The 21111-nt window shown below is 46.4% G+C and overlaps 1 protein-coding gene and 2 long non-coding RNA genes across 8 annotated transcripts in view; 2 read left to right on the forward strand and 1 right to left on the reverse strand.

Annotated features, from left to right (window-relative positions):
* The window catches only part of Map7 (microtubule-associated protein 7), a 132671-nt gene that overhangs the window by 19498 nt on the left and 92062 nt on the right, over positions 1-21111 (forward strand). The window contains exon 1 of one of the 6 annotated variants that reach the window (XM_006512582.3): positions 886-2904. The exons of 2 other annotated variants lie outside the window; for them this stretch is intronic. In XM_006512582.3, coding sequence (XP_006512645.1) covers positions 2772-2904 — 133 coding nt within the window. In that variant the 5' untranslated portion in view covers positions 886-2771. Of the gene's footprint in view, positions 1-885; positions 2905-2939; positions 3728-21111 lie in introns of those variants that run through there. 3 more of the 6 variants (XM_006512577.3, NM_001358787.1, XM_006512584.4) reach the window with 3 other exon arrangements.
* Gm51795 lies at positions 2828-6916 on the reverse strand. Its single transcript, XR_003948992.1, has 2 exons — positions 6833-6916; positions 2828-4348 (listed from the first exon to the last, which is right to left on the reverse strand). It is a non-coding gene; the product is annotated as a predicted gene, 51795 (long non-coding RNA).
* On the forward strand, positions 6826-20242 carry Gm46213. The gene is made up of 2 exons (XR_001779728.2): positions 6826-13271; positions 13401-20242. It is a non-coding gene; the product is annotated as a predicted gene, 46213 (long non-coding RNA).

The following is a 21111-nucleotide window of genomic DNA, read 5'->3' on the forward strand; positions in this document are numbered from 1 at the left end:
GGGGGGGGTTTCGAGACAGGGTTTCTCTGTATAGCCCTGGCTGTCCTGGAGCTCACTTTGTAGACCAGGCTGGCCTCGAAAGGCTCAGTGCTATTCTGACACTCACTGTGACATTTCCAAAGGGCCTAGCACAGCCTCTGCTGTGGTAAAGCTGAGCATGTTTCCAGTCGGGGGTTCTTGCTCTATCGTTGGACACTTGGACTCATGGCTTCTTTAGAGCTGACTTCTGGCCCTTCATTCAGGGTTTCACTCCTTCCAGTAAAGGTTGTCAAAAATAGCTTATCGTGTTAAAGCAAACGCCTTCACTTAGGTGATTTTCACACAGATATAAACCATATTTCATGGTCTCTCAGGCTAGAGAGTGAAGAATCCACTCTGTCGTTGGGGGATTGCCTACTGACATGGACACAAAAGAAACCGAGTCACCAGCTGGGCATGGTGGATAATGACTTGGGTCCCGTGTCCTGTCGCTTCACTGCTCTTCCCTAAGCCCCGGCACATGAAGCTTCTTGGGGAAATCTGTTGTCAATGTGGATGAATTAAACTCCAAAGCCTTTGCTTTGCTGTGAGGCCTTGTGAACTCACCCTGGAAGTAAGGGAACCACAGTCTGTGTTTGCCTAACCCAGTAGCACATAGGCTAACACAATTCTCCTGGCCTTCTTTCAAGCCACCAGTCTGGATCTAAATGTGCACTCACTTAGTTAAATCACAAGCCTTTGGAGGGAAGGGTTTTTGAGAATTTGTCCATTTCCGTGGGGTTTGCTAGCCATTATACCCAGCACTGGGCAGGGAGGTGCAAATGAATGAAAACGGTGTGTCTCAAGAGGGTTTATAGTAGAGAAGAAAACACCTTGAAGATAAATGCAAAACACTGTGCTGGTTACAGTGGGTGTGCTGTAGATGTGGTAACCTTTTATTTATCAGCCACCTCTTATGAGCACTGTATTTGTTTAACCCTTACCCTCAACCTGATAAAATAGTCATCACCCAGCTGTCCAGAGAAAACTGGGCCACTAAGAAGAGTAAAGTACACTAGCCGAAGTTTGTTTCATACAAAAGACATGTTAGCTTACAGGCGATGCCACTAGACTCCTTCAGGGACCTAGCAATGACTCACTTCATCACCTGCTCCCAAGTGCAGGTGGCTCACCAGGTGACTTTTATAAAAAGGACTTTTTGATTTCCCAGCCAGTCTGCTGGCATCTCTTCCTGTCATCCTCTGTCCCCCACTTCTCTGCCCTCATGACTTTCCTCTAGTCTGTCTGCCTCCACCCCTTCTCCAGATCCTTACTCCCCTCCCTTCCCCCAAAGGCCTGTTACATGGTGTGATTTCTCAGGGGGCACCTTGGCATGGGACCCCAGGTCCCACACATATGCGGAGTTAGAATCTTTGACAGTGTGTAGGAGAGTCGTTTAGGGGGAAGGATTGCCTTTGACATTAGATTTAATTTGGATTAAAGGCCAAAAGAAAATAACTTTTTTTTCCTTCATTTAGCAATTAGCATTTTTGAATTGTTATTTGTTGCTATAAAAACTATTGATTAAAAAAAAATTACTGTACAAATTTGAAGCAACATAAAAATGGAAAGTCTTAAAATGAGCAAACTTACTTCAGAACGAAACAAAAATCATACGGCGGCTGCATGCTTCTGAGAGAATAGTCCTAAAGAACCGAAACTGGGTGACTAGCCGAGACCTGTTTGGCAGACGCCCGGGCATTGGGATAAGGAGAGCTGTCATGCAGTGGCAGGCAGCTGGGACTCCCCTCTTTGGCTTTGTCTCTGTCCTTTCAGCCTGACTTTCAGAGAAAGTGTTTTTAGTTGAAAGAGGCAGTCTCCAATTTCTGGTCTCCTTGGAGGGTTTCGGTATTGTGCTGGTGGGCCTCATGAACGAAGCGAACAGTGTATCTTGAGAGAGTTTATACATGAGTTGAGAACACATTGAAAATGAATTCGAAGCCCCATACATCAGGACAGATGCCACCAAGGCTCAGCCTATACAAACATGGGTGTTTGTGTCAGGAGAGTGAGGCAGCGGCGGCGGGATGCCTGCCTTATCTTTACTTACTGTAATAGACCACGAGGGAGGGGGAGAAGGAAACCCCTCTCCTGTCCTGAAGAATTAGCTGCTGCTCCTGCAGACGAACCCGTTTCTCCTGCTCCACCATTCCGCCGCTCAGCTCTGCCACCCAGAGGAGGAGGGAGCTGCCCTGTGCAGCTAAGCCTCTGCTGGTGGGTTCTGAGGACTGCATCCCAGGGCAGCTGGAACTGCTCCCAGCCTCCTTCATTAGGCTATGTCAGGGTTGTCAGGGCAACTGTTCACAGCAGGCATCATGTCATCTTTTGCCCTCCGCTGCATGCTGAATGTTTTGCTGTGCGGTAGCAAAAAGAAGACTGGGAAAGCTGGCTCTGATTGACCAAGGCTAGGCAGTCCAAGGGAGGCATCGGAACCTGCGTGCCTTTAATAGAGGCCTTCTGAAATGGGTGTGTGCGCGCGTGCGCGTGTGTGCATGTGCGAGAGTGTTTACTCACCAGCGCCTGTGCCTATTGGGGGGAATAAGTGGGAGGGGGCTGCTGCTAGGTGAGGGGCAGCAGCAGGACCTCAGTTGCCAAGTAGCTGGTAGTATCTGTCAGCTGTTCTCACTGTTTACCCATAGGGGATCTATTACAAGTGCTCAAATGAACAGGCAGCTTAGGAGCTAGCAGCTTCTGGGAGCTGCAATTACATAAGCATATATATTTAATATAATTGCCGAACAAGTAGCAGCGTTATGCCTGGGTCAGCTACAGCGATCCGACAAGAGAGACTGAAGAAGACTCCTGCAAGGACAATTCCCCTTGCTCTATTCACCATTAATGAGGAAGATGAGCTGCAGAAGAGTGGAAATGCCAGAAGACCCAAAGGTATGCATCAGCCCTACCCCTCACTGGAGCCGGATCCAGCACTGTTCTTACATTGATTATCGCACGGGTTCCGAACTGCACGCGCAATGCCTGCTTCTCGAGTATTCGTGACCTAACACAGCTTGCTGGTCACGCTCGCACACCCTCGGGGTATGGAGTCTGATGGAGTGGAAATAAATTTTGTAGGTTTGGTCTATTTCAGGTCAGCTTACTTTTTAAGACCCAAACTATTTTCCTAGTATAAAGGTCTTTAATATTCACTCCTTCATTTAAACAGGGGCCAGTGACTCTGACCTCGTGGGGGAATAAATTTGGCTTCAAGGGGTTTAAAGGAACAGTACCCTCACTTTCCTGTAGCCACGTCGGATCATTTCTGTTTACTTCAGTGAAATGAGCTTCTCTGTAAAAAGGACGGATTAGGTAAAGTGATTTTTTTTCCAGAGCTCCCTCCCCACGGGCAGAAGATGAGCATGCTTCCAGGTTCCTTCTACTCAGATGCTGAGGGAGAAGGAAGGCAGGCAGGCAAACTTGGGCAGCCAGGGAGAGGGAGCAGCATGAGGTCTCGCTTCTGACTGCTGCTGCTGAGTACTCTGTGCCACTTCAGACATGCTGGCTACAGAACACAGAGGTCTGAGCCTTGAGTGTCCCCTTGTGCTGATGACATGGCAGCAGCTGCTCAGGCTTCAATCCCATGGATGTCCTTCCGAGGTGTTGTCTCATAGCCACTCTCATGCATCTTTGAAGAAGGGCTTTTAGGATTGCACTTAAATTTTCCAGCATCCTGTAGGCGTCTTCCTGCAAGCTGTTCTCTCTAGCAGAAGAGGTACCTATCTGTTTATTTTTATGAGCTGTTTGGGTCTTATATTCTGTCACTGGCAAATTTTCTATCACCGACATTATCAAATTTTCCATAGTGTGGCTCTAGCCACTGACGCTTTGTTCCTAGCTCCAAAATGAACCATGTTGCTTTTGCTAAATATAATGGAAACTGTGTACTTTAAACCCAAAAGTAAGTTTTTCTTCCATTCTTGAAAAGAGTATTATCACTGCAGATGATTTCTGTTTGTTGTCGGGGTTTCTGTCGGAATGCCCAGTGACCTCAGAAACTCAGTGTTGCTGTAGAGGGGGGATATTTCTTCAGTTGCTCATGGGTTGACAGCTGAGTCCGAGCAGGCTGCTCTCAGTGAGACCCCTCCAAGGTGGTCAGCAGCCAGTCATTTATTCTCTGCAGAATTGGGAACTTTTTTTAAAGTTAATGCCAATTTGTTGAAGCATTCCCATGGTGTATTTGTCAAAACATCCTGGCTCGGTGAGTCTTCCCTGGAGTGTCCTGCAATTATCATTTTGGATAGCTACCCATTTTTTCTTACTTTTCATGACTTTTTCTTCCTGGCTTCTTTGTTTTTAATTTTCCTTCCAAATAAAACCTGTCCTTGGGTAGTTCCTTTAAAAGAAAAGGAGAGAGGGGAAAGTCAGTTCTAAAGATGTTTGGGTATCCACCAAGAATCTTAAACCAAGGAGTTCTGATCCCCTGCTGTTTATCCCTTTTTATGTCTGTGTGTGTGTGTTTGTGTGTGTGTGTGCGCGCGTGTGCGCGTGTGTGTGTGTGTGTGTGTACGTGTGCTTGATGGTTGGGATACATGGGGAGGATTCCATTCTATTAAGGATGACCAGGGTTTCTTTACATCCATATATGTCTCTAATTTATGACCTAGGAAACAAAATGAGCTGATGAATAATTCTGGATATCTCTGATTATGCTTAATGAATAAAAGCACTGTGGCTGTGGTTTTCGGTTTCTCTTCAAGCATCTGAGTAGCAGGAATGTCCATTTTCTAGTCCAGCTCTGCCTAGTAGAAAATCACAGCCGTGTTTCATTTCCGCACTGTCCAGTGTGATAGCCATTAGCCACGTGCAGCTACAGAGCACTTGAAATAAAGCTAGAACAATGGAGAAACTGATCTATTATATTTAGTTTACTTAAGTCCAAGTCGCCACATGAGACTGCTTTATAGGCCCACAGAGTCTGTCCTATAGAGCTGTGACATAGGTTCGTGTTGACAAACTCCCAGTGCCAGACATGGTTAGGTCTTGTGGTAAAAAGAGGAAGACAAGGGAGTTCAGGATGCATGAAGTCCTGAGTTCAATCCCAGCATAGCATGAACTGAGTGTGGTGTCCCATGAAGTGTAATCTACAGACCCAGTAGTTCAAGGTTACCTTTGGATACATGAGCAAGCCCAAGCTACATGAGTTCCAGTCTCAGAAACAAAACAAATTTTAAAAGCCGATCATGAAACCTACAAGCCCGGTTGGTCAGTACACTGTAGCTGGACAGACAGATTGTTCCTCTCCTCCTCCTCCTCCTCCTCCTCCTCCTCCTCCTCCTCCTCCCCCTCCCCCTCCCCCTCCCCCTCCCCCTCCCCCTCCCCCTTCCCCTCCAGGTGTTCCTTACAGTCACTATTGCTGTATTATATCATCTTTTGCAACTTTTAACGGGGCTTCTATTTCCAAACAGAACCTGATGATACAGGTTGCCTTCTATGTATGACTGTTAAGCAATCAAACTTGGTTTTCTTCCCATTCCACGGCCTAATCAGCCAAGCATGTCTGAACTTGGTGCACAGTGCTGGTTTGCATGCCTAATAGGTTTTTCCCTGTCATCAGTAGTTAAGAACCTTGCTGTCTGGCTTGATTAAGAGGAGCGCTTCTGGCGAGGCTCACTCAGGGCTAATGATGAGTACTGTATTCTCAGGTGTACATACTGTTGAGGAACCATCACCACACACTCACAGGAATGAATGGGGCAACCACCACCTAGACTCCGAGGTGGCGTGGCTTCTGAGTTACTTGGAGTGAGAGAGGAATCTGGTTAGCTAGCCGACAGGATCACTTCTTAAAGCAGCGAGCACATGTCCACGGGATTGGGATTGGCGCGCACATGCATTCCGTGCCTCGCCGTTGCTGACATATAGCCTTTAAATCAGCAAGTGAGACAGATCCTACTGCTTGTCGACCCCCAAATGCTGAGCCTCTGAGTGATGCTGACCTTAGGCCTGCCTGAGCGAGGTTTTGCAGGCAGTTCTGTAAGTGAATGCCTTTGCTATGTTCCGAGGCATGCCATCCGAGTTTTTCTAAGCATGGCATGTTATTAAGTAATAAGACATTTTTCTCTCTAAGCCAACATTCATTAGATGTTCACTGTGGCATTATTCATTCCCAGTGTTACAGAGTGCTGTGATGCAAGGATAATTGAGTATTTTTGCTCTCAGAGGTGGTGTCTGTCTAGTAGAAAAAGACAAATATGGCCAGTAACACAGTTGTGTAAACCAAAATGAGGGGAACTCTGAGAAAGGGGAGAGTAACAAAGGTGGGAGAAGTGCCCACAATGAAGCTGTCTGGTTGCGGTTAGAAAAACATCTGGAAGCATACTCAGGACCCCAGGCAGGAGACCAGGACCCCAGGCAGGAGACCAGGACCCCAGGCAGGAGGACTCCAAGTCTACCCCCAAAGCGTGATGAGGACAGCACACTGTAACTTTCCTACCACTTGTGAACCACCTAAAGTGCTGACATTTTTGGCATTGTTTTCCTGGGTTTTGTCTGTTTCATGTTTGTTCATTTGAAGCGGGGTCTCTGTTAGCCCAGGCTGGCCACAGACTCACTGCTGAGCTGCAGGTAACCCTGAATTCTTCCTGATCTTCTTGTTACTGCCTTCCCAGTGCTGAGATTGCAAGTGTGTCCCACCATTCCATGTTTGGCTATAATATAAATCTTCCTTTAATATATACCTTCCAGCTCCAGCATCATCTTCATTTGTGAGACTTGCCTCCAAATAACTTACTTTTGGAAAATACCACCCTCAAAAGATGAAGGGCTGATCCCCAACTGGACAGATTCCCCCCCCCCCCCCACCCCCCACCACCACCACCTCTGGCTTTCATTCTTCCTCCTCCATGGCATGCCAGGAAGCCGGTAGCCAGCAGGTCTTCCCACCTTCATGCTTTGGAGCTTCTCAGTGGTGATGCCCCTCCCACTGGGGCTGATGTCATAATTGAGATTCAGTTCCACGTTTGATCTATAGGTATTTTCATTTATCCTCTGTTTTTAAACTAAGCCTCCATTTAGAGAGGTTTTTCAAAGTAATCTGGATTTTAGCTTCCCTTTCATCTTGGATTGCTTTCCATTGCTGTGATAAAGACGAAAAATAAGAAATTTGAGGAGGAAAACATTTATTTCTGTTTAGTTACATGTCTGTTTAGTTACATGTCAGAGCAGGAACCTAGAGGCAGGAACTGAGTAGAGACCGTGGAGGAATGCTGCTTGCTGCCTTGCTCCTCCTGGCTTGCTCAGTTTGCTTTCTTAGCACAGGAACACCTTCTGAAGGGTGGCATCACCTACATTGAGCTAGACCATCCTATATCATTAATCAAGAAAATGCCCAGAGCTTGCCTACTGGCCAATCTGATGGAGGCATTTCCTTAGATGCTGTCCCTGGCTCCTGTCAAGTTGATAAAAATTTGAAGGCAAGCCACACCTGCCCGTATCTCTTCCTCAGTAATTAGCAAGAGCTAATTGGCAGCTGTCACACAGTGCAGTCATGCTTCCAGTGACCACTTCTATAATAGAATGTGCACCAACTGGTCTACCTCAGTTGCTACATTGCCAAGGCCACATGCTTCTAAAACCCCTGACATAAAAACAGTCCCAAGCTCCTCATGCTGGGACGTGAGTTTCCTGTGATCTGGTCCCCTCTCCCTCTTCATTCCCTTACATGCTATTCTTTAGACTCTGCTCTAGCTGCCCTTCCCTGCGCCCCCCTCCCCCCTTTCTCTGTCCTTCTCACGGTCTTTGCTCCACCCTCTTCTCCTTTCTTCTTTGTCTGGATATTCTAACTCGTGGTTTGGAATCAGATCAAGTGTCCTCCCCTCCCAGACCTCCCTTCCTCCCAGGCTAAGAATCAGTCCTGTCACTGCCAGCCTCCCTCCCTATCCTGGTGCAGAAGGACAGACAACCTTCCAGTGTGTGCCTTAGCTTCCTTCTCTCCCGACTCTCATCTCAGAGTGAAATGCTCCCGCATCCCGCACCTGGCCCTTCTCTAGACTGGAGGCCTTAGGGCCGGAGTGCCTCCTTTTTATACTGTGTCTGGGCAGAGTGTATAGAAAAGAACATGTGCAGGAACTAAGGTCTGATAGGAATTCTAAGAAGGGTTGGGAGCATTAGAACTGCCCTTCAAGGTCACTCTTGAGAGTGTCTGCTCTGTAAGGTTGCTCCACTCCGCACTGCAGCACTGCATTCATGTAATTATACCCTGGGATTTTGCTCCATTTTGCTGTTTTCTGATTCTGTGTTGAAAATGAAGGCATATACTTGCCTGGTGTAGCGGCTATTTTGTTTCAAGATTTTGCTCAGATTAAGTTGTAGCAAAATAAAATCTCCCCTTGAAATGGTGGTTCTACAAAACTGCTGCTGTTAAGCTGCGTTTACAGAACTTTTTCCCCAGTCACTGTCGAGGGAGAGCCTCTGCTGCTGAAGGTCTGAGAAGAGAATGTGAAACGCCCTTTGCTGTGTGTGCCCTGTCTGTCTGTCCATCCGGCAGGTGATGGTCAACTGTAACGCCCACCCACTAAGTGGTCAGTGTTTGCTCCCAGAGGCCTGGGACCTGGCCTGTGAGCAGCAGTCTGCTCCTTACACCCCCTGCCTCCCTCTTCCTTTCTGCTGGAGGACCTGACCACTGACTGTTTCCAACGTCCTAAGCAGTTCTAGTAAGGAAGTACTCGGTATCAAATTGATTGGCACCACTTTCATCTACTTAGGAGACCCTAAATGTAATCTTTATTCAAAATACTTGATAAAAAGTGTTGGCACGAGCAGACAACATCTGATCTATAGCTTTCTCTTTGTCGAGTCTCTAAACCTTTGTGAAGCAGGTGACTTGAGTTGTCTCCCGGGCTTTCTGTGTTAGGGAGAAAGTCACTGCATGTCATTGCATACAGGAGAATGTGCTCAGCCCGTATATAATCAATATATTTTACAGACAGATAAAATGAAATGGCTTGCAATGGAAAACAGGCTTAAATAGTGGTTAACAGGTAACTGTTCAAATTCTAGGAACCGAGCACGATTAACCAATGGCTCAGCACTTAGAAGGCTAGTCTGCTTGGATTGACCTCTTAGGTCTACTAATATCAGTGCTTCAAGGAATAACTTTAATTTGTTGTTTCCAGGAAGTATTCCAGGTGAGTTGCTGACACCTTCCTCATATTTCATTTTTTGTTTTTGCTTATTTGGTTTTGTAGCTTTTTGTCTGTGTGCTAGTTTGTTTATTGAGACAAGAACTTACATAGCCCAGGCTAAACTTAAATTTCAGATCTTCTGGATATCTAGGAAGAGCCCAACTTATTTGGATATTCTCTGTATTAACTACCGAAGGCAAGTGATAACCCCAGTGCAGAGGCCTAAACTGTGTCACAGAAGAACAGAAGACAGAGTTGTTTGAAGTATTTGCCAGAATGCCAATCCATGGATGCTGACGACAGAACTCAAGTCCTATTTTTGAGGCTGTCATTCCAGCAAGGGTTTGTTAGTGAGAATATAAATTATTTCTAGATTCCAAAGAATTTGCAAATGTAAGTGCAGTGTGGAGCTGATGTGGCATGTGGAATTGAAGTGGGTGAGGAGATAGATGTCCTCTATGGAAGGATACAGGGGTAACTATGACACTAGCCATCTGATCACACACACACACACACACACACACACACACACACACGAGCACACACATACACGCACACGCACATCTATATATATTCCCAATTATTAGTTCTTCTACTATAAAGTGTTTTAAATATGTTTAGTGGCTGAGGCCATGTGCATGTAGGGTTTTATTCTGTTATCTTTTCTTTCTAGTGTTTTCTCATTTTCTGTAACACTCCCTCCCCTTTAAGGCCAAAGCAGATTGACCTCAGGACACAGGTTGAGTATCCCTAATATCCAAAGGCTAAATCTGAGATGTACACAGATGTGGGTTGCAGGGATGCAGCTCTAGACCTGCCTGTAGAGACATGCACTCACATACATGGCCACATGTGGCACACAACACAGGACAGACACACCAGTGCTTGCTGAAGCTGAAGTCTATGGGCCTTGGTGAATGGCCAGGTTCACACTACTGTAGGTGGAATGGAAACGGGTACCCGTGCAACCCTGAACTGCTGAGCACCTGCCTGCCTGGACCTGAAAGCCGTGCAGCTTCAAATGCTTGTCTGCATCTATATATGGAGAGGAGCGTGGAATTAACTGGATTGAGAGAAAATATTATCAGGTCAGTTGTTGTGTAGAAGTGTGAAAAGTGGCTATTTTTGAGCTCTATTCATACTTGATGCAACCACATGCAGATAAGGAAAAGGACTAATGCTGTAGAGTCACACAAGAAATTAGCTGTAATAAATACATAAGAAACCATGGCTCCCCAAGCAAGCCTAGGGTAAATACTCCGTTGCTGAGCTTTTAAACCTAAGGTCTCAGCAGCCACTTCATGTCTTTATAATGCTGACTGAATGGGCTTCCCACTAAGAAACCTGTTTTTCTAGGTCTTAAATAAAACCTGAGGCAGAGATGGCTTTACAGGGGAGGAGCATAAAAGGAAACTTCTGAGGGCGGCTTAGTGAGATGTCCTGGTGTGGGTGGGGAAGGCTGGGCGGGGCGCTGGGCGGGGCGCAGGCTGGGGTTTGCTAACTTAGCAGCAGCTTCAGGTCTCTTCCAAGATATTTCCTGGTCTTTCTCACTGGCTTACCACTTACGCCTTACAACCTCGACAGTGAATTCCAGTTCAAAAGCATATGCTAATAATGATTCAAACCTGGTCATAATGACTACATATCACAAACTACATATCATAAACATTTTGTAATTAGCTCTGCTTCTTAGGTATGATGACAGGAGGACTTGGGTGAGTTCCACCAGAGTCTCGAGGCCATGATGCTCTCAAGTTCAAGACCACATGAAGGCTAACGGGCAAAGGTCTTTCATACAGAGCCCTAGTTATAACAACACTCATGGTAATGATCTATCTGAGGACTCTGTCTTTTGCCAGGTTCAGAACAAAGTCCCAGCCCTAAAGGTTCAAGCATGTAGACCTGACTTCCTTGGCTGCGCCCCCCCCATCCTTTCTGGCTTGCAGGGCTCCTGAGAAGCTAATCTTGTAATGCTACACCCAAACACCATCTACAGGCCAGCAAGGCAGGAGAAACTGGTATCTAGAAGGCGTTCTCCTGAAGGCCTTAATGGAAATAGAAGATGTATTAACTGGGAAACTGAAAGGCACATGCTCTAGAGCTATTTTTTGATAATAAATGTAAAAGTCTGCTGGGTATGATCCTGTCAGTTTTACAGTCTTATTTTCAATACCTGCTCACACAACCAGTATTTAGGGACCCTCTACTACACTAAAGTTTCTGTATTAGGGTGCTGGAGTGCATAACGTGAATCTAATACAGAATGTCTCCCCATGTGTGACTTAGTTAAAGGAGACATTAACAATGAGTCAGCAAACAAACGTGTCATTTATAACTTGGCTGGAACAAAAGGAGACAGATTCATGATCAATTAAACCCCAGACTTGGCTTGGGGACATCCTTATGGAAATGACCTCAGGTAAAGCAGGAGATACAGCAGAGGGGAAACTCTAAGGAAAGCCAGACAGTACCTGGTGTCCACTGCTCCAGGATACAAAGACTGACCTGCACACTTTTGATGACAGCACAGAGCACAAGCCGTCTAACTGGGTGCTCTACCGTAAGTGTCCGAGGTGCTTACCACAGTTGACTAACGAATGAGAAGACTATCACAGAGAAACAAGTTCTGAAATGGACATTAGCATTAACCACAGAACAAGCCTCCATAAACAACGCGTTGGTAGAAACCTGCCTACAGTCCTAGACCATCCTCGAGTGACTGGCACGTGCACATGCCATCATTAGGGTAAGAGGGGGCTTGATTTTAAGAAACAAATTCCTTTAGAACACTTCGAGATGAATCATTGCTATTGTTCCCTGGTCAAGAGAGACCAAGAGTTTGCCACTAATTTTAAGGAATAGAGAGTATACTCCCTTAATTGTATTTGAAGCAGCAAGTGAGGTGATCTGCCCTAATGTAGTAATTTACTTCTTACATTAACACAAGGGAATTACAGGTTATTTCATGAGTAACCAATATGGCATCTTATACTTTTGATCTACACGAATAAACACAGAACAAGGATCCAGTCACACAAGACCATTGCAGAGAAATTACTAAAACAGGCCTCAAGGTTGGGTGTGGTAGCACATGCCTGAATCCTGGCACTTTAGGGTACAGGCAGGGTGATCTCTGAGTTCAATGCCTGCTTGGTCTACATGACAAGTTTCAGGGCAGTCTGGGTTACACAGCAAGATCCTAAGTGGGAGGAGGAGGAGGAAAGGGAGGGAGGAGAGGAGGAGGAGGAGGAGGAGGAAACAGAGGCAGCACCCCTAAAGACACCAAGCAAAGTTGTAGACTAGGCAAGCACAGTAGCAATCCCATAAAACTTACCAGCACAATGTGTCAGAAGTGAACGGAGGTCTGGAAAGATGGCTCCGCAGTTATGAGTACACACCACACTTGAAATGGACACAAGTTTAATCCGGCACCTGTAACTCTCACTCCACATGCACATGGTCTCAGCCACCAAACATATTTAAGACATTTTATAGTAGAACTAATAATTGGGAATATATATACGTGTCTGTGTGATCAGATGGCTAGTGTCATAGTTACCCCTGTAACCTTCCATAGAGGGCTTCTATCTCTCCCTAACCCCCAATTCCTTTTCCTTCCTGGCCATTTTTGTGTCTTAGATATGTGCACACATCTATAAATTCCATATTTAGCTGTTAGAAATTTTGTGCTTCCTCCCACACCGTCCAGGTTTTAAAGTGTCCCATCTAGAGTGTTAAGTGCTGCCTAGAGCTCTGTAATGTGGCAGGCTTATCGTCTGCGGTCCTGCGTCGCTGAAGAGGTTCACCACAGCTGCTGTAAATCTCCATGCAGCAACCTTCAGGGACTTCTGGGGCGTGTGTGCAGACTTCTCGGCATGTGCTCTGGAAGTGAGAGGCGGGCGTGTTCTCATGCAGTGCTGCTGCTCTGAGATGGTGCTGTCTTGGTACTTTCTCCTGGGCAGAGGAGAGGAGTCGTTGCCCCACATTCTCTCTTAGACTTGACCTAGTAAGACACTGATTTTCATGAATCAGATGGCAGGAGGCATTAACTCCTATAAATTCTTTTTAGTAACAGAAATGACAAGACCGCTGATGTTTTTCCTTCTGAAGAAGGCAAGAGAAATCACCACACTGGTAATTGCCTTTCAAGCTTGCCGTTTTCTTTGAGAGATGTGGGGGACTTGGGGGGGAGGGAGGTCAGTTTTCACTGCAGTCCCCTGGTGGCTTTGGTCAGAGCTAACTTCAGATCCCTGTTCCCAATAGTGCCTCCAGTCTGTGGACCTGGGCCTTTTAACTTCCTGCCAGTTACTCCTTCCTGTCCGCGTTCAGCTCCCTGTTGCTGGGTGAACAGAGGAGCTGCAGAGGAGGCGAATTACAGCAGGCTTTGACCAAACTAAGTCCACCACAATCCCACGCAGAGTAAAGGACGAAGTGGAGAGGAGGAGGAAGCCTTGGAGATCTCTCAGGAGAGGGTTGAAAACAGTACTTAAAATCAGATTTGCTAATCATTTGTGGGTTTCCATTATTCATGCAATCCTTGGGCCTGATTAGCATGTGTAACATATAAACTCTACAAATGCTGAACATTAACATGAATAATTAAAAGGCTGGGAGGTAGCTCTGTGTGGCTGAGGGTTTCTTTATTATTATGGAGGCTATTTTAGTCACCAAGAGGAAGCGTGGATGTGTAGACAGCCGGTCTGAAGACCTCACTGTTGCTGTCAGCCCAGCCGCATGCGTGTATGACCGACTGCCTTACTTTCCTGGAAGAAGAAAGTTGCTTTGCTGAGGAAAAAGATCAATGTTCTGTGGTCTCTGCATCAATAAGATACAATCTGAATTCCTGGAATAGGAGCTGTGCTTAGCATAACCATGGTAGACCAAGAATAATGTCAGCATGCTTAGAGTTTTAAGTCACCTTGGATTTTGTTCTGCAAATTACTAGCCCCAAAGATTGGGCGTTCCTTAGGGATATCTAACGAGTTCACATTGTTAGTTTGAGTTTTGGGGTGCCCCATCTGGGTTGCTAGAGGGGGGAAGTCACTTCCCCCTCTGAGTCTTAGTCTCATTCATAAAATGGTTTAAGGATTGACTTAAACTGAGGCTCTAGGACAATTTAATTAGTCTTAAAAGGCCCCAGGGCACTAACACTGTAAGTCTTACCAGCTGCATAGAGAGAAGGAACTGTTTAAAGTACCTGTTGGGAGCCAGGGGCTGGGTAGCCTGCCTCCAAATGCCGCATGCATTTAAAAGTCCCTGCCATCATGCCCCCCACCCTCCCTCGTCTCTGTCTGTCTCTTGCTTCCACTGTTTCTTTCCCACCACCAATAAATCTTTTGTGAGATCTGTTGCATGATGTGATCTCTGCCGCATTCCTTGGCTGGGTTCTCCAATGTACTCTTCTGAAGAAACCATAGGAATACCGGCATGCAGATCCGACATCGACCGGGATTGCAGATTTAGAGCAAGGAAGCCCAAAGCACCAGAAAAGTCTTAAGTTCTGGCCAGCATCCCACAGAGAGAGATAGAAAGGTGCTGGTTTGACCTTCTCTGAGTATTTAGAAGTCTGCACAGAACCAGCAGAACCTCAAGGCTGCTTGGCTTGTAGGGGCTGTGATGAAGGGTAGGAGAGGGTACAGTATCACATTAAAGGAATAATAACTTGCCTAACTCTTTAGCACAGCTTAAGATGAGCCTGCGTTCCTAGGGAAGGGCCAAGTCATTGGCTCTGTACAACTAAAATGTTAGGTCCCCACCCAGGCCAGAGTATCTATTCTCTTGGCCGGGAGTTTGCCCTTAATGGTCCTTTACTCAAACTGGCCCTGTGTCCTGGTGTGTAGTCTAGCCCACCAGCCACCTTCCCACTGGTGTTCGGTCTGCACTGCTCCACCACTTATGCCGCGAAGCTGTCTCCCAAACAGGGGGTCTGTCGTCAGCATGGAGGAATAGAACACCCCCTCAGAGCCTCAGGAGTCTGAGGGAGATGCAGTTGGGATACAGAAAAGTTTCAGAGCCGGTCAAAGTGAAGCAGAACCAAGAAGTTTATTCATTAGAGAAAGGAGGGGACAGTCAGGTGCCAGCATCAGGACACTAACGACCGAGACCCACGCAGAGCTGTACTCCAGTGTTTGTCCCTTTTCCATTTGAAACATTGTCTCACTGTGTAGCCAGGTTGGGTTGGGTCCAGACATCACAGTCACCCTGTGTGAGCCTCCGGAATACTGGGATGATGGTGGGCACTCCCAAGAAGGTGGCATCTCTAACTTTACTGTAAGGGGAGTTTACTGTGAGACGAGTGCTTGCTGAGTCACCCCATTTCAACGAAAGGGTGTTTACTTGAGACAGTGCTCATTCCTTATATAAATGCGCTGCGTGTAAATGCCAGATGTTAACAATGTGTCTCATGAAGCAGGATTTAAGAGAAGAAAGATGTTTGGAAGAAGCAATGCAGGACTGAGGGATAATTTTCCTCTCCCAGAACACCTGTGAAATCTGAGCATTTGGAATCGTCATGAGAGTAGTGGTTCAGTGGTGCTTGCCATGCTGAACCAAACTCTTGCCATGTAACACACACGTCATATAGCTAATAGAGAGCATTATGCTATGTGGACGCTCCAGCCCCCATGTAGTCAAATAACCCATGTTCTCTACAAAGTACCAGCCTTGGGTAATTTGTTGTAGTGACACAAAAGAGGCCAGCTCACAGTCTGTTTCCAGACTGGCAGGTTAGCTTTTGGCTACAACATTAAAGAGTATAGGTTGTCTTTGACGCATTCTTTAGCTATCTTATCTTTTTGATCAACAACTCATCTTAAGCCCTATACACCTTGAAAGTTCAGTCAGCATGTGTGGAATGTCCTTTCCCATCATCCCTCAAAAGAAAACAGCAGGCCATGGAGGTGGACTTCTCTCACAAGCCACACCACCCCTGGAGGACTTCAAAGTCACCCTCCCTTTTGGTTACTGGCATCGGTCCTTGGAGGTAAAAGGCCAAGACAAGAGGAACGAATTCTTCCTCTTGCCAGGAGTAAGTCTGAAGCCACAGCAGGCCTCACCTCTTTCTGTCAGTTTGAGTAGCCTTCTGACTCTCAACGGTCATGCAGAGGTGACAGTGTCTTTTGGCTAAATCATGGGAACCCCCGGCTGTTAAGAATTCCTCAGGGAGGTGGTCTCAGGGATACATTAGAAATTACCTGTGCAGCCATGTCTGAGGTCTCTGGTTTTTGTATCCAAGGGGGAGGGAGGCTGTGCAGTTGAGTAACATTAAATCCACATGGTTTCTTACATTTCAGAATCAGAATAGAGGAGCATACATATATGTCATACTTGTGAGAGCCCAGGCCTGACATACATACATACACACATACATACATACTGTGTGGTCCCCTACAGCCCAGGCCTGACATACATGCATACTGTATGGCTTGGCCTGTAGAGGGAAAGATACTTGAGCGTAATGAGTTGAGGACACGGGCTATGGAATTTGAAGGTGCTGGCCTCACTTCTGGTTCTGTTGCTCTTATCAGCCCTGTAACTTTAGGCAAATTATGTGACTTCTGAACGTATTTCCCTCAAAACCTGTCAGACGGTGATAACTACACTGTCTTCAGTTAAATGGGAGGACATGTGTGAACCCACACATGTTAGGACAAGTGAACTGATTTCTTGGTTTTATGTAAATGGCATGTGTGAGCACAGACAATTCAGGGAAGGCCCTTCTCTTTACAAGTGAAAGACCCATCAAGCCTTAGAATAGCTGAGGAGGCCAGAGCTGAGAAAATGCCACACAACACAGGGCATGGTTGTAGGCACGGAGAGACTGAGGGGGAGGGGTGTGAGTTTGATACCTGCTGGTCTACATAGAGGAGGAGAGCAGAGCAGATGTGAGCCTGAGAGGGCGCCCTCAGGTCTTTCCTACATGGAGGTCTGATCGGAATGCCTGTCAGGTGTGGCTGCGTATCAGTGGATGAGTTCTGCCCTGGGGATGCCATAACAAAATACTAGTCTGCCTTAACAGGAATTTGTTTCCTTCAAGTAGAGGCTTGGAAGTCTGTCAAGTATGCAGAGATGGCCTTTTTGGGAGCCTGTTTGCTGGTTTGTAGATGGCCTGCCCATCTCTCTCTCATTGTTCTGCCCATCAGGGTCTTCATGTCCTCCGATGCCCTTAGGACCTTATTTGACCTTAATTCCTTGAAGTGCTGTTTCTAATTATAGTCACACTCCAAAGTATTGGGCAGTAGGATTTCAGCTCATAGCCAGTGGCTACTTCTGATTTTTATAGTTCTGTGTATTAACTAACTGGCCCTTGAAGGAGACATAGAGTAAACTGGTTTAGTACCATTAGAACCTTCTCTTGGATTTGAATAGAGAGAATCACACACAACAAGGTGAAGCTGTTTGGCAGAGTTGTCTTGTTGCTACCAGCCCTTAACGCATTTCGTCATGCTGGCTTAGTGTTCAACATCCCTGGCATGTTGGCTGTTGATGTACAAACCTAGATGTGGGAGAAGGGGAATTATAGATACAATTTTAGTTTTTGGAGAACTTTGTATGTGTCTACACCATCCCCACCCCTCCTGGTATAAACACTTTTAAGAGATAAATTCAAAGCTGTACATAATGGTGCATACTTGTAATATCAACATCCTAGAGGCTGAGGCAGGAGGCTATCCTTGAAAATTAGTCCAACTTGTGTTACATAGTGAATGCAAGGCCATCCTAGGCATCAGAGCCATACCCTGTCTCAAAATAAATGAGGGGAAGAAAGGGGGAAGGAGGAACAGGGTAGGTTTATTTAACTCCTAATGTATCACATTTTATTTTATTTTATTTATGGTTTTTCTCTGTGTAGCCCTGGCTGTCCTGGAACTCACTCTGTAGACCAGGCTGGCCTCGGACTCAGAAATCTGCCTGCCTCTGCCTCCCAAGTGCTGGGATCAAAGTGTACCACCACTGCCCTGCACATCTTTTTTTAAATGAGTATGTTTTTAGAATTGCAAACCCAGGAAGACCGTCTATAGGTCATCTCTTGAGCCACAGCAGTTTCACCACTCAAGTCAACCTGGAGGGTTTCTTCCACTTCCGGCAGGCAGTCTGGGCACCTGCCTGGTTTCCTGGTTCAGTACCATCCTGGTGACACATCATGCCCAAGGGAACCATCAGGAGGCCTAGAGGAAATACATCTCCGCCTAACACTGGCTTTCAAATTCTGCTAGTGCAGCCATGTCAGCTAACTGCTGCTAGGCGCCAAACCCCGGGTGTGCCACAGTTCTGGCCTCTGGGGTGGAGCTTCTCTGTCTAGTTTGCCTGTGCGCTCTCAGGCTCCCTTCAGCGAAGGCCTGCTCTCTGAGAGTGCTGTAGTGTTCTTACCTGCCCAGCAGGTAAGTTCCTGGTAACTGTCAGCAGATTTGTCCTTGTTCTCCCCCACAGGGCCTTCTGACCTCTGTCCCCTCAGGAAAACATTCCAGAGGAGTGGCAGCCAGCAGGTGCTGCCAGGTCCCTTTAGGCCTAACCTTGGAAGTTGCCCCTGGTTACCTTTGCCAGATACAATACCGGGTCAAGTGTGTCAATTCCAGTGATTAAGTGAGTGAGAGAAGCCCTACTTCCTGGTGGGGAGAGCAGCCAGATCCAATTCAGAGAAGGCAGTGACTCAGCAGGATCTTTGACTAGAACCATGTTCCATAGCTGTTAATGAGCGTGGCCACATGTGCAGCTCTTTGACTAGAACCCTGATCCATAGCTGTTAATGAACGTGGCCACATGTGCAGCTCTTTGACTAGAACCCTGTTCCATAGCTGTTAATGAACGTGGCCACATGTGCAGCACAGTTGTGATTTGTGGGGACACTGGCGGGACAGATTTCAGACTTGTGAGCCAGTATGCTGAGCAGTTTCTCTTATTCGAAAATGAAAATGTATTTCTACTTTACGTGTGCATGTGTATAGTACACCATTTATATGCCTGGTACCCTTAGAGGACAGAGCATTGAATCCCTTGGAACTGGGGATTGGGACAGTTGTAAGATGCCATGTGGAGGCTGGGAAACAAACCCAAGTCCTCTGGAAGAGCAGCCAGGACTCGTGCCCGTGGAGTGATCTCCATCCAGATGCGCTTATCTCTACGCGACATTCTAAAGCGTATAGTAAGTAGAACACAGCTTCCCTAGGTGTTCCTCTAAAAAAGCAGACGGGTTTAACTTTTGAGTAAGACTCTAACACAGCTTCCCTTCTCCGGTAGAGGATCTTAGAAGGGATCCCTTAAGCCCTGTGGTCCACAAGGTCAAGAGTATGAAGCACTATCCTAGGTATGTATATGTGCATACACAGGACAAACATTTTTCCTATATAAGTATTTCTACTTTGCATAACCAGATTATCCCCGCAAACCTGTGTATCCTATTCCAAGTCCCAAGGACAAGTAACTGTACCTGCTAAACACCCAGACCACTTTTCACTAAAGCGCTTACATGGTAACTGCCACCAACTCTGTCATCAGCAGGATTCCACTTAGTGCTCTCTCGCACGCCACAAATGCAGCCCTTTTGTTTTGTTGTGTTGTGTTGTGTTTTGAGACAGGGTTTCTCTGTGTAGCCCTGGCTGTCCTGGAACTCACTTTGTAGACCAGGCTGGCCTCGAACTCAGAAATCCGCCTGCCTCTGCCTCCCGAGTGCTGGGATTAAAGGTGTGAGCCACCATGCCCAGCTCCAGATGCAGCCTTCAGGATGCCAGATGGTCTTGCTTCTTTCTCCTGCCTCCTAAATCACAGTCTGTTCCAGAGGCCACGAGGCAGAAAGCACAGTCCACGCATGGTGGCTTGTACTAACTCAGCCCAACAAAACCCGATTCCTCCTCGGGGGTTTCAGCCTCTCAAGCAGGAAAGTGGTTTATATCTTACAAACAAAAAATGAGAGGGTTGTTGTTGTTTTGTTGTTGTATTTTTTTTTTGTTTTTTGAGACAGGGTTTCTCTCTGTAGCTCTGACTGTCCTCAGACTTGTTCTGTAGACCAGGCTGGCCTCAAACTCAGAAAGATCTGCCTGCCTCTGACTCCCACGTGCATGAATTAAAGCATGACCCATCACCACCCAGTTATGATCAGGTACCAAAAACTCTAAAAAAGTTGAATTTCTTATAACTTGAAAGTCAGGTAGAATATACCATTCCAATTCTATAGAGTGTGACCTGAAGGTCAAAGCTTAAATGAACAAACAGCATCTCAGTGGTCATTATGTTCTAGCCTGTGTCACCTCATTATAGAATGCACCCTGCATTCAGAATTTAACGCCGCACTTAGACTTGTAGGAAGACGGGATCAGTATGCTCACATGAAGGAGGCCCTGAGTTCAATCCCCAGTAACAAAAGAATAAAAGCTTCAAGTGTAAGACCACGTAGTCTGTGCTGAAACACTAGGAACAGTTCCTGACAAGGAGACACCAGGACTGCATGAGTGTCGTGTTTACTTCCTGTAATAGAGCAGAGATTCCTGCACAGAGGCCTTTGCTTTCCAGTCCTAACCGCTTCCTGATGGAACAAGAGTTCCAAGGTTAGTGGAGGAGGACAGGAAAGATGGTACATGTCTACTCCCAACCCCCAACAGCTTCATTAAATAATAAGAGGCTGTTGGTTCTGTAGGGGTTGTAAATGATTGCTTATTGTACAAAACAAAAGTGCTACGGCATAATTATTCCTCAGTTTCCCCAGCAATGTCATTTTTCAGATCAGACCTGAAGGCAAATGGAGTAGCCAGTCGTGTGCAGACGTCACAGGTGGTCACTCTAGCACTTTCGCTTTTGGTTTCAATTGTATACTTGAATCAAGGATGTCTACTTATTTAATATAACCCTCTACATGTTACACTTGCATTTTATGAGTGACTTTGGAATACCCGGGAGGTGATACATACCTGTGAACTCAGCCCTGGGAGGCAGAAGCCAGAGGGTCATCCTTGGCTATGTATTGACTGCCAGGCCAACCTGG

This window comes from Mus musculus, chromosome 10, assembly GCF_000001635.26.
Source record: "Mus musculus strain C57BL/6J chromosome 10, GRCm38.p6 C57BL/6J".
NCBI classification, from domain to species: Eukaryota; Metazoa; Chordata; class Mammalia; order Rodentia; family Muridae; genus Mus; species Mus musculus.